Genomic DNA, 12,130 nt, shown 5'->3' with positions numbered 1-12,130 from the left:
TTTTAAAGGGGTCTATATCGGACATTGTTGAACATATTTACTTTGGGGGAAATGTGCAAGAAAGCATTAGGAAGGGTTACTGAATCTCAGCGGAAAATGGAAGATTTAATGTATAATAGTGGCCCCGTCTAGTGAGCACCGAACGGTGGGGGCGAGGAGGGGGACAAAGAGGCATTTGTGGTAAATTTGTGTCATATGGAATGGGCAAGGAAAAATGTTAGATAAATACGAATGAGCGAAACGACCGAGCAAATAATCGATATTTTATACCAAGAAAAGTCACTTCGTCATTGATTAGGACAGTCCGACGGTAGATTTATCTATAAGACATTCATTTCTAACAGTTTCAAAAATAAAGCTCACACAAAATCAAAAGTCAACAAAACAAATGTTGCGGTGATGTTACACAGTCAATTTAAAAAACAAGGCCTTTGAATCAAATCCCACTGCAACACTCGTGACAATTTGGCGAGGAATTTTCTACATTTGCCACTCACTAAATGCGTAACTGATAGGAGGGAATTCCCCGACTGCTTGATTATGATCAGGGTAGCCGTGTTAAAACCGGGGTAACAGTATGAAGCGCTCAGAAACATTGCATTAAGCATTATCTATATTGATGCATGTTATTATCACCATTATTATTATCATTATTGTCATCATGGCACAACACAACACTGCCCAACAGCAGGGAAGCCAGAGTGAACGATGTACCAACGCTTTGACCTATAGTTGTTATCCTAATATCATTCATTACACGCCAAACACGATTGGGGGAAGAGGTGGATAACTTGACCTTTATTGAGTTTTTTTTTTCTTTTATTCGATTATGATATAGCCCTAGCTCTCCTATCATGATTAAATCATATTCGATTCATCGAGCCTTGTTAACACTGCTCGATTGATCGGCTGTTAAAAATCCAACAGCCATAATGGAGGCTATAAGCGATCCCATCGCTGGTTAATTTTACATTTAATTCTGTCATTAGTAAACACCCAGTTCATACAATTGATATTAGACACATGGATTTCTGTTTAGTTTATCAATATTTATGTTTTTGAACAAATATTTAAATGTGCTGGCATAAGAAACACTTATAAAAAACAACACTTATTTGTTATTTTTGAGGGCATGATTATGGCATTTTGGCATGATTATTATTGTGATTCAACTATTTAAAGAGGGGGCGAACTGTCAAACACTAAATTGTCTTCCATTGATTGTACGCTGTAAATGGCTAGTTTTAAAATACACTTTTTAAGGTTGTCGTGCGAAGGAGAATTTAGCCTAGATGATTTTGTATGTGTAGAAAAAACTCTTTTTTAAGGGGAGTGAAATATGCGTGGTCTCTCATTGACTGTGTGTTATCAATACATAGTCTTAAAATATACGTTTTCAGAGATCTGCATATACTACAGAGAATAAATTGACCTATAATTGTATTTATATAGAGAAACTAAAATGCTTTTGAGATGAAAAGTAATTGTTTTGCTACTTGGTAACATAATTATTGCGGTATTAATGTATTGAGTAGTTAATTAGCATGTTATCATTCAAGTGGGTCTATATTACTAGACTACACGAGCATTATGGGTCAGGAAACTGGCCAGGTATGAGTAGTTGAGGACTTGAGATGGCGCTATTGGTTCGTATCTGCTTTAAGGAAAGGTATCTGTTTTTCTTCTTGGTAGCACAATCATCACGATATGAACGTATTAAGCAGTGAATTCATGTGCTATTATGGACCATTTACCATCATCACGAGACTTCTCTGAACAGAATGTTGAATTAAGGGTAAGAAACTTGGCCAGATATGACAAGTTGATTACTTGAGGCGGAGCGTCAGGTTCAGCTTTGCAAAATGATTGCCCAAATCTGCACTAATAGTAAAGAACATAATCAATCGTAAACACTTTGTTTGATTTCATTATCAAAGACTAGACAAGTTTATAATCACAATGCATATTTACATATATGACTCCTGATAAGTTACCGGTTGCTGAAATTTATAACATTATAAAATCTATGCATACGGTTTAGTAGATACGGACCTGCTTCAAAAATACGTTTCTCATTACGATTTGTCACATTTTTTCTACTTTCGCTTGCCTAGCGATTCACTCAATCTTACAAACTTTCCTCGCTTTTAAGGAAATATTCTTAAGCTTGTATATCCCAATTGAATTAGATATTGTAGACTAATCCAAAAGATTGCGTTCATGGATGAATTTTAGAATACAACTTCAATCTATATTTATATTCCAATTAGATATGATATTTTTTTTATAGATTTAATTCAAGAATTTGATTGAAATTCCTCATTAACAAAAATATGCAATGAAAAATGAATCCAAATACATCGAAGTTCATAATAAAATAACATGATACTTTATAGAAAATCAGAAAAAACCCATTTCAATTACCTAATTGCCCTTCAGAGGATATAAGATGTTGGAAAAAAAAAACAGAAAACAAAGTCCAATTGTGATACAGATCTTGACTGTATGCCGTTATCATTTTGGTTCCTATTGGGTTTAATAGTTCGCAAATGTTTCTAATTGAGCATAAATTGGGCAATAAACCATAGACAAGTGTTGATTATCTTTCGATGGAGCAATGATTGTGAGTCGGAGAGTTGAAAGTATTTTTTCTATTAGAGATCACGCAACTACATTTACGGTTTAATGATCATACGTGTTTGTAATTGGTATAGATGTTGGGCTAAGGTCATCAAGCACGTTTAACAGTATTTTTATTTTATTACAATCCATTTTTTAATTGTCATGGTAATACAAAAGGATTGAATTTAAAAGGAAACATTACTCTTAGAGATGATATGGTAATGGTGGTGGTAATGGTTGTGATGATGGTGATGATGACGATGATGATGACGACGACGATGACGATAACAAATGATGGCAGTGATGAGAATGGGATGGGGTTGATGGAAATTATAATGGTGGTGGTGGTGGTGGTGACGATGATTATAATGGTGGTGGTGGTAGTGGTGGTGGTGGCGATGATGATAATGACGACGATAATCATGCTGGTGAAGATGATTATGATATTGATAAGGAAGTGATGAAGATGGTGGTGGTGGTGGTATTGATCATAATGGGGATGATTGTAATGATAAGGGTGATAACGATAACGATGATGATGATTTTGATGATGATCGGTTTTGAGGAGATTACGAAACACAAGACTTTTTTTTATTTTGATACCATTTTATCAAAAATTATTTTTATCTTGTACTTTAAGATTATGTGTAAACTTGAATTATTATTCCATCTGTCCAAAAATAGAAGATTAAAATGATTAAACTTTTGATGATAATAATACCGCTCGTTATAAGGATAATATTTCTGGTTAATATAAAAAAAAATCTGTCATATTATTTTCATTGGAATTGGTAATATTATCATTATCATTATCATGGTTATTATTAGTGGAATCATCGTTATTGTCATTATTATCATTATTTTTAGTAGTAGTAGTAGTAATAGTAGCAGTAGTAGTTGTAGTAGTAGTAGAAGTAGTAGTAGTAGTAGTAGTAGTAGTAGTAGTAGTAGTAGTAGTAGTAGTAGTAGTAGTAGTAGTACTTTTATAGTATTATTATATTATAGTATTATTATCATTATTATCACTATCATTATCATTTTAGTACGTTCGCATTATCATCATCATCATCATTTATTATCATCGTTATATTTATCATCATTGTCATTATCATCAGTTAGTCAATGTGTTGATACATAGACATCTTAATTTTATTGCCAGCCTTGCTGTCTCTCTTCTTCCATGACCAATGACATTTAAGGTGATCTCTCCTGACTCCATCTTGATTTAGCTAAACAAATCATGCGAATCGTAGCACATCCCTCTATCTATCATTCTCTAAAGGATTAAAGGGTAAAACTGTCAATTCTCTCATCAGAAACACATACATCCTTCCATTTAAACATGTTAGAAACTGTATACGTACATAATATGTGTGTGAGAGGGTGGATGTGTGTGTGAAGGGGGAGGGTGTGTGTGTGTGTTATCAGATGTTTACACAGTCAAATATCTCATACAATCGGGTTCACTTTATAAACATATCAATTATTGTTTTAATTTTAAACAGAATATTTGAAATTTAGACAGCAATATTTTTTTTATTGCTCAAAAGTTGAAAATTGTTTTTTATATATAATTTCTGTTAGTATTTAATTTAAATATATCGTTAATGTTTAACCTTTAGAGAAAACCCGTAAGTGCATGCAGAAAGCAATGTTGTATAAACAATTGCAAAATGTTGTTTTAATTTCCCTTTCTCTGTGTAGATTACAATAATGTAAGGTTAGAACATGATTTTAGATATGAGGTTATGATAAATGACGAAAGACGGGGACCGATTCATAAAGCTGTTTGTAAGTTAAGAGCGACCTAAAAAATGACTTGTGTTCCTTTCTTGTTGTAAATTATAATCCCCACTAAATGCTTATTTGCGATGGTCTAGAGCGTAAGAAAGGTTCGCCAGTCGTTCTTAACTTATGAACAGCTTTATCATTACTAAATATTTAAAATCAAATTACCTTTAACTAATTGTAATCTACAGAGAGAGAGAAAAAAATAACATTTGAATTTATATACAACATGGCTTTCTACATGAACTTTATGAAACGGGCCTCGGGAATGTAAAGGTCAGGGGTCTGTTGCAGAAAGAGTTGCGTTTAAACGCAAGTCAAAATATCAAGCACAAGTCCCGAATACGGGTGCTTCATTGGCTGAAAATCAAGTTGAGCAAGATTTTTTGAGTTGCATTTGATCGCAACTCTTTCTGCAACGGGCCCCAGATGTGGATCATGACTGTGATGCAGAAAGGGTAAGGGGAGCGTTCCCTCAACATGTCAACATTTCTTGATTTTTATTAGCTGGGGAGCGCTGGTAGTTATAGGTAACTATCAGATAAAACAGATTCCACGGATAAAACATCGGACCTATCGCTTCAGGAAACGTTACCTACACCTGGTGGGTGTTTTATAAAGCTGACTTTAAGAACGCCTGGTGATTGAACCTTTCTTACGTGCTAAACCATCGCCAATGAACGTTTTGGTGTATAGCATTTACCACAAGGAGGGGATCACCCGTCGTTCTTAAAGTCGCTCTGAACTTGCGATCCGCTTTATGAAATACCCACATGACCCCCAATATCGGATCTTACTCCGGGTCATGATGAACCCGAACTAAGCGTGGCACCAACCGGACTCGCAGTTTTAAAGTGTAGCAATATATTGTACTTTATTTTTTTTTCGTATGTTCTTGTACTTATAGCAGACTATTCCCTTTTTTCAGAGTTCCTTAGGATGCCTATGATAGCCGTCGCTCTAGTCGTTTCTGGAGTTACCCTCGGAACGGTGGCCGTTGTAGCAGGGGTGACCAAGTTCTGTCGTGAGTGTAACGTTGGAAACCTGTGGGGGCGGCTGACAGGGAGACTAACAGAGGAAGATAAGAAGATCTTGGTTAAATCAGAATTTCAGGCGGCGTATCAGGTTAGAAAAATCACGTGATATTATTCTTCATTAATGATTTTATATTAAATGTTATTATTATGCCATTGTTGATTACATTTACTTTGTGCATGAAACTAAGTTTGATATATCTGACTATATACTAGTATCTGAGGCCCGTTTCATATAACTTACTATAATATATATATATATATATATATATATGCAATAACGGTTCAAAGCCGCTGAGATCATTCAATCTGATTGGATGATGGTTGTTTTTTGTTTGTTATAGAATTATGTTACTCTAACCAGTATCTATGAAATGTGATCCTGGATATCTGAATTTACACTTCGCTTGAAGTATTTCCACTTCGATAGAAGTATTTCCACTTCTATTGTTTATATCTTCAAATGAAATATATCTTCTAATCATGCTAATGAAATACTTGTTTTTTCTATTTTTTATATGACTTCTTTCCTTGAAATGTAGTAAATAAAAGGACTTGCTATAGTTTAAGTATTAATGAAACGTCACACCGTCCTTGCAAGTTATAGCAAACACCAATCTCTCTATCTTTCTCTCACGCTCTACACCCCCTCCCCTCCTCTCTCTATGATCCTTTATCTATCTAAATATACAGTGCGTATCAAAAAAAGTTTAAACTTTGAAAAAGCCCTGGGAATTAAAAAATATACAACATTTGGGTAATTTTTTCACATATAATCTTGGGTTTAGGTTTCATCTATCCAATGAAAGTAAAAGTTTTGACACAATGTTACACTTGAGTGAGCACTGTCCATTTTTGTAAAGCTCGCAGAAATCTGTTTGCGCAGAAATGCTTGTTTTCACGCTGTGTCAAGGGGAAAGGGCGAAATCAAACTTACCCTACGAAGCATTTCTCATAAATTTCCCTAGCACTTTTAGCCAAATGAAATAAAACGGATACATTCAAGCATTTTGTGACAATTTTGCCGCCCTGCTGACTAAATTTCAACATTTAGTAAGCACAACCTTTACCCTTTTTGTGCCAGCTGGATCTGAGGACATAACTGAATCTGAACAAAAGTTTATATCAGACATCTCCAGCATTTTTCACTAAGTTTTTATCATTTAAAGTGGGCTTACATTTCATTTTTCATTTAATACTTGTTTCTCCACACTTTTCCCAAGCTTGACAATGATTAAAAGAATGGAAATCAAGCCTAAGCCATTTCATGTAAATCACAGCTCAGTGTAAAACAAATATCGTCACGATGGCCTCAGTGTTTTGGGGAGTGGGGTGGGGCGCCGCGGCAATGCACTCTTCGAAGTGTTTTGGGCAAGGAAACAAGTTTAAAAAGGTAAAAGATATCTTCAAATCAATTTTACTAGCTAAATTCCACGTGTTCTTCATGATTAACCCTTTGCGTGCGACGGGCTTCCACAGAAGCCCAGCGAGTTGTTCACTTAGCTACGACGGGCTTCTACAGAAGCCGAGATTTTTTTGGTCTACTTTTATTCGCATAACAATTTCAAAGTTCTGCGCAAATCATTTTTCACTAACTTTTCAAAAGTAAGTGGTGCTCACTCAAGCGGAAATATTTTTCGACAGTTATATCGTCATTTGCTTAAATGGATCTGTACCAATGCTAAAATGTGGAAAAATCGTCAGAATATTACAAATGTATAATTTTACAGGATTTTTTCTAAGTGTAAACTTTTTTTTGATACGCACTGTATATCCTTTCCCCTGTAAATTGTATTTTTCTATTAAGTTTCTATCATCCATTTCGTTCTCTGTCACGTGTTTTCTTTCTCATTAATACCTCTACGTCGGCCGTACGGCGAGTCGAAAACAGCCGTTTTATATGATTTTTATTCAAACCAACTATATGTAGCTGGTACAAAATTTTTTAAAACGGCTGCATGTTTTCGACTCGCCGTACGTCCGCCGTAGAGCAAATGTGACTGAGGTATAAAATTGTCATGCCCTCGCTATCTATGCTGTCCCTCCAAGCTCTCCTTTCTATTTTTTTTTCTTTCATACCCGTCTCTGAACGCTAACCAATCCATTACATACAGGTGTCCCCTTTATCCTATGAATAAATCATAACCCGGTAAAACAAGATTTCCGCGTTGTAGAACGATGCATGTATATCATCAGCACTGCTTACACTGACGAATGATTATATTCAAATTATATACTAATGAGCAACAATAAAAGGAACATACGGACGTACTTTGTATTGAGGAAGTTCTTACTTCACGGCGCACGACGGATTCAAGAACATAGCAAATGTATTGTCAAATGCCCTTCATGACAATGAACAGCCAACATGTCTTTGTCGAAAATTGGTGAATCCAAAAATTGGTTTCGTCCTGGACTCCGGACAAACGACATATTGCAATTATTCGTCAGCGCTGATAGTTAGGACGAAATTGCTGTTCCGGTTCACCAATTTTGATAGATACCGGTCATGGTGGCTCAGTGGCAGAGCGTCCGCCTCATGAACGGGATGTCGTGGGTTCGATCCTCGGCCGAGTCATACCAAAGACTTATAAAAATGGGACCTTTTGCCTTCTTGCTAGGCGCTCAGCATTTAGATTGGAGAGGGGTAATAATATAATTATTATGTTATGCATGCACGGCTCTCAGGTAGAGCAGTGAGCAGTATCCTAACTGAAGTGGCTACCCTGGGTATATAAAACGTTATTATTATTTTATTATTATTTATAAAGACACCCCAAAGCTGTTCTTTTTCAATACATTTACTGAGTTCTCGAAGCCATTCTGTGTCACAGTGTGAAAACTCCCCATTACCATTTAATTCACAACACGGCGATATATCTTATTTTTCCATGTCGACTTTCTAGCCTTATCATGTCAAGGTGTAAACTTGTAATATCCTGTCGAAACGACCTAATACGCAGACTAACATGTCGAGGTATTTAATCTTGCCAAGTCGTCTTATAATAAGTTTCGTTTCAACTTGGCGAGTGACGTCATCGTTATCTACTGTGTATCTCGCCGTGTCGACCTGGCCTAATATCTGCCCGTAATAAAGCAAGTATGTCGACTTGGAAAAGCTGAATATCTTGTAATGTCGACATAGTATCATTTTCTATTTAATATGGAAAATGAAATATCTTACCCTTTCGTCAGATAGGTAGCACTTGAAAGCGAATCTCTTTGTCCCAAGAAGTGCCTATCAATGCAATTCAAGATCTATCTTGTTTATTGTTTTCTCAAGCATGCGATAGGCTTTCTAATGTACGAGTGCTCAAAGAGCTATTGTAAAATGACAAATAGAAATATTACCGACAGAGCGCGATAAATGCCAGATTTCAATTCTAACAGCTGAAAATGCCAAATTTGAATATCAACGACTGAAAAAACAAACATCGAATGAACTCTAAACCTTTGTAACAGAGGAATGTTAGATCATCTACCTCCATGGTTAGATTATAGTCGAGTGTATAATTACATTACCGTCCCTTTACGATACTTTAGACGGTGTTTAAAGCCTCAGAAGTAACGTGATACAAGAATGCATGCGACTAGAGATAGGTGAGAATTATTATAATGAGTTATGAATAGTAATGGAGGACAAGAGGAAAGTGATGATATGATTGAAGAGGTGGAAATGGAATTATGAGGGTGTGATGAGTAAAAAAAGAGGAAGAGATGAAGAAGAAAAAGAAATGGAGGGAGAGGGAAGAAGAAGAAGGAGGAGAAGAAGAAGTAGAAGAAGAAGAATAGGAAAAAGAAGAAGAAGGCAGGAGGAGTTGGAGGGGGAGAAGGAGGAGAGGAACAAGATGATGAAGAAGAAAACACAGATGGAGGAGGGTGAGGAGGTTGAAGATGATGAAGTAGGACAAGAAGAAGAAGACAACGAAGAAGAAAAATAAGAAGAAAGAGAAGAAGTGAAAGAATGAAAAAAAGAAAGAAAGAAAAATAAAGAAAGAAAGAAAGAAAACGAAGAATAGGAAGGAGTAAATGAAGAATGAGAAGCAGACGTGATAGATCGCATTTAGGAAATTGTCATATTTTTGCGAGCGTCGAATCATAACGCGATTTTGGTCTCTCTCTCTCTCATCTCGGGACCTTGTAACATTCACGATCATTTCATCAAAAATTCAGTGTTAATCTACTCAATTATGGCAGATCAATTATCATCTGATCGTCTAGGGAGTTATGTTACGGACCAGTGGATATATAGCGATAATAGCAATCGTGCAATAGTAGTCTAATATCCAACGGGAAGTCACAGGAAAAGGTTGTCACCATGCTCTAAATGTGCGACACAGATGTACACTCTGTACATTATACATGTATATATGGATACAACTCATTTTACCACTGCAATATATGTAGTTCTTTTCAGTGCTGTGTCAAATGAAAGATGATTTTACTCAATTAAATTCATATTAAATTTCATGATGTAAAGTTTTATCAATAGATAATCTGGATATTAGTATTAAATTCAATTTGCATTTCACAATAATGTTTTTTTTCAATGACATATAATCGAGCTTGTCATTTGAGAGCTGACGTCTTTGCGGTAAATTATCAATTCGTCTAGTCCCAACTCGTCCACCCATCACAATGATCTATCTTCATTTAGTCTATTATGCCATTCCATCCATCAGCATTTCGTCAACAGCCATTTGGTCCAATAACCATTTGATCCAATGAATCATCACTTCGTCTTAGACCATTTCGTCTCATAACCTGTTGGTCTAATACCCATTTCATTTTCATTCATTTCGCCCAATTAACACTTAGTCCAATTACATAAAATGGTATATGGACTAAATGACTATTGGACCATTTGGTTGTTAGACGAAATGGAAAGTGGACGAATTGGTATTGGACCGATTGAAAATAAACCAATATTACTCGCAAATCATGTAACTTCCAATCTTGCAAACGGGTAGTAGCATTATTTCGTTCCTTTTCCAGTAATTAATTCTGTCTAAATATTTAAAATGAGATTTTGTTTATATCTAGCGCACATTTATTACTTTTTTTTTTTAGTTTTCTTTAAAAATGACACTTTGAACACCTGTAATGATTGGATATCAAAAAAATATCTCCAAAGATTATCCTGAAGTTGTAAAAATAATTTTTAGATTGAGAGTGGTTTTATATCTTACAAAATAGACAAAATGGGGCACCTGATCCAAATAATTGCTTTTAGGGAGACTTGACATTTATTGCCCTGAAGAGTATTGCAAATGAAGCCCAATGCTATCATTTTGCATGTAGTGTATTCATGTATAGATGAAGAGGTGTATGGCATTATTTTTGCCATAGTGTAGAATATTAGCTATTGTTAAAGTGTACTGAAAATTATTATTTTCTTTTTTAAATTTGTGTGAGCTGGTCCCCTTAGCATACTGTTTTTTTTTTTAATATCGTTAAAAGCTGCCTAATATGAATGAATAACATAGAGACTTAACTTTGTTGTGCTCGAACTAAGAAAGAAGTTTTGCGGGCATATTACTCCCATTCTCCCAGCGTTAACATGGTTTACATGGTTAAATCCATTGCTCGATGGTGATTTTCCCCGATTTGGAAGGACGCCATCCATTGGCAATAGAAAGCAAGTACGAGACAAATTTTGTTTGGTGGACGTTTGGGACCCATCATTTATTGTATGATTTTCAATGCTGCCATCAATCGGAAATTCAGCTCTACAATTAATCGTAGAGCTTTGTGTTTAGGGGCCATAATAGGGATATATGAAACATATTTGAAATATAATTATATAAGATATATCATTTTTAATTTTTATTTATGATACATTATAATATATGCCTATAAAATAGGGATTTATAAAAACAGACGGATAGGTCTTTTACTTCTCTTTTTTTTTTACTATTGATTCATATTTGTAAATGAGAAAAAACAAATCTAAAATTTGAGTTCAGCTATCGTTATTAATTACTGCAGATTATTCTTGATTCATTTGTAATTAAGTGGAAACATTTTGTTTGTCGAGATACTCTCTTCTCAGATGAAGTTAAGCCCGGAGCAATTGTCGCTGGAGCAGAATATCTTATCACCGCCCTAGACATGCAAGACTGTCCAGGGCAGTCCCTAAGTATTAAAAATACAGGTTCTAAGATGTGACCTGCAAATTGTTTTTCACAAAGATTGAATGTAACTTAACATTAATATGTATCTAACATGTTATATTAATTCGTTAACTATTATTTAAAGGTATATCTATCGCGCGCATCTCACGACCATGAGCTGACCGATGCGGTTAACACGGTGAAGAATCGAAGACACGACATTTGCTCCTTCGACAACTGCTTCGGGCTTTATTTCATCTAAGATATTGGGTTAGAGTTACACTGTTAAAAATGCCGTGATTTTCCAGAAAAATAGAAGATTTTGCATAAAGCAATAACATATTCTTTCTGTAAATTCATAAAACAGGAATTTCTGCTATTTAACAGAACAGGTCTGTTTAAAAAGGGGAAAAGGGTGTTTTATTTAAGGAAATTTGTAAGGTTACCAAATACCAATTTCCTGTAAGATTACGCAATCTGGTAAGCTTACAGGTGTTCTCGAGACTCTGCTGCAGGAACTTCTTTTATTTTAAGGATAAATTTTCTAACAGTGTAGGGTTGCACTAGGGTTTT

General features: G+C 35.2%; 1 protein-coding gene across 1 annotated transcript in view; it reads left to right on the top strand.

The window, feature by feature from the left end:
• The first annotated feature begins 5,349 nt into the window (after positions 1–5,349).
• Positions 5,350–12,130, top strand: part of LOC129283328 (synaptotagmin-12-like) — an 80,548-nt gene continuing 73,767 nt past the window's right edge. Inside the window, exon 1 of the mRNA XM_064114040.1 lies at positions 5,350–5,535. Within this exon, the coding sequence (XP_063970110.1) occupies positions 5,350–5,535 (186 nt within the window). The remainder of the gene's footprint in view (positions 5,536–12,130) is intronic.

The sequence above is a fragment of the Lytechinus pictus genome, chromosome 19 (assembly GCF_037042905.1).
Source record: "Lytechinus pictus isolate F3 Inbred chromosome 19, Lp3.0, whole genome shotgun sequence".
Taxonomy (NCBI): Eukaryota; Metazoa; Echinodermata; class Echinoidea; order Temnopleuroida; family Toxopneustidae; genus Lytechinus; species Lytechinus pictus.
This window is presented reverse-complemented; position numbering and strand designations above follow the sequence as displayed.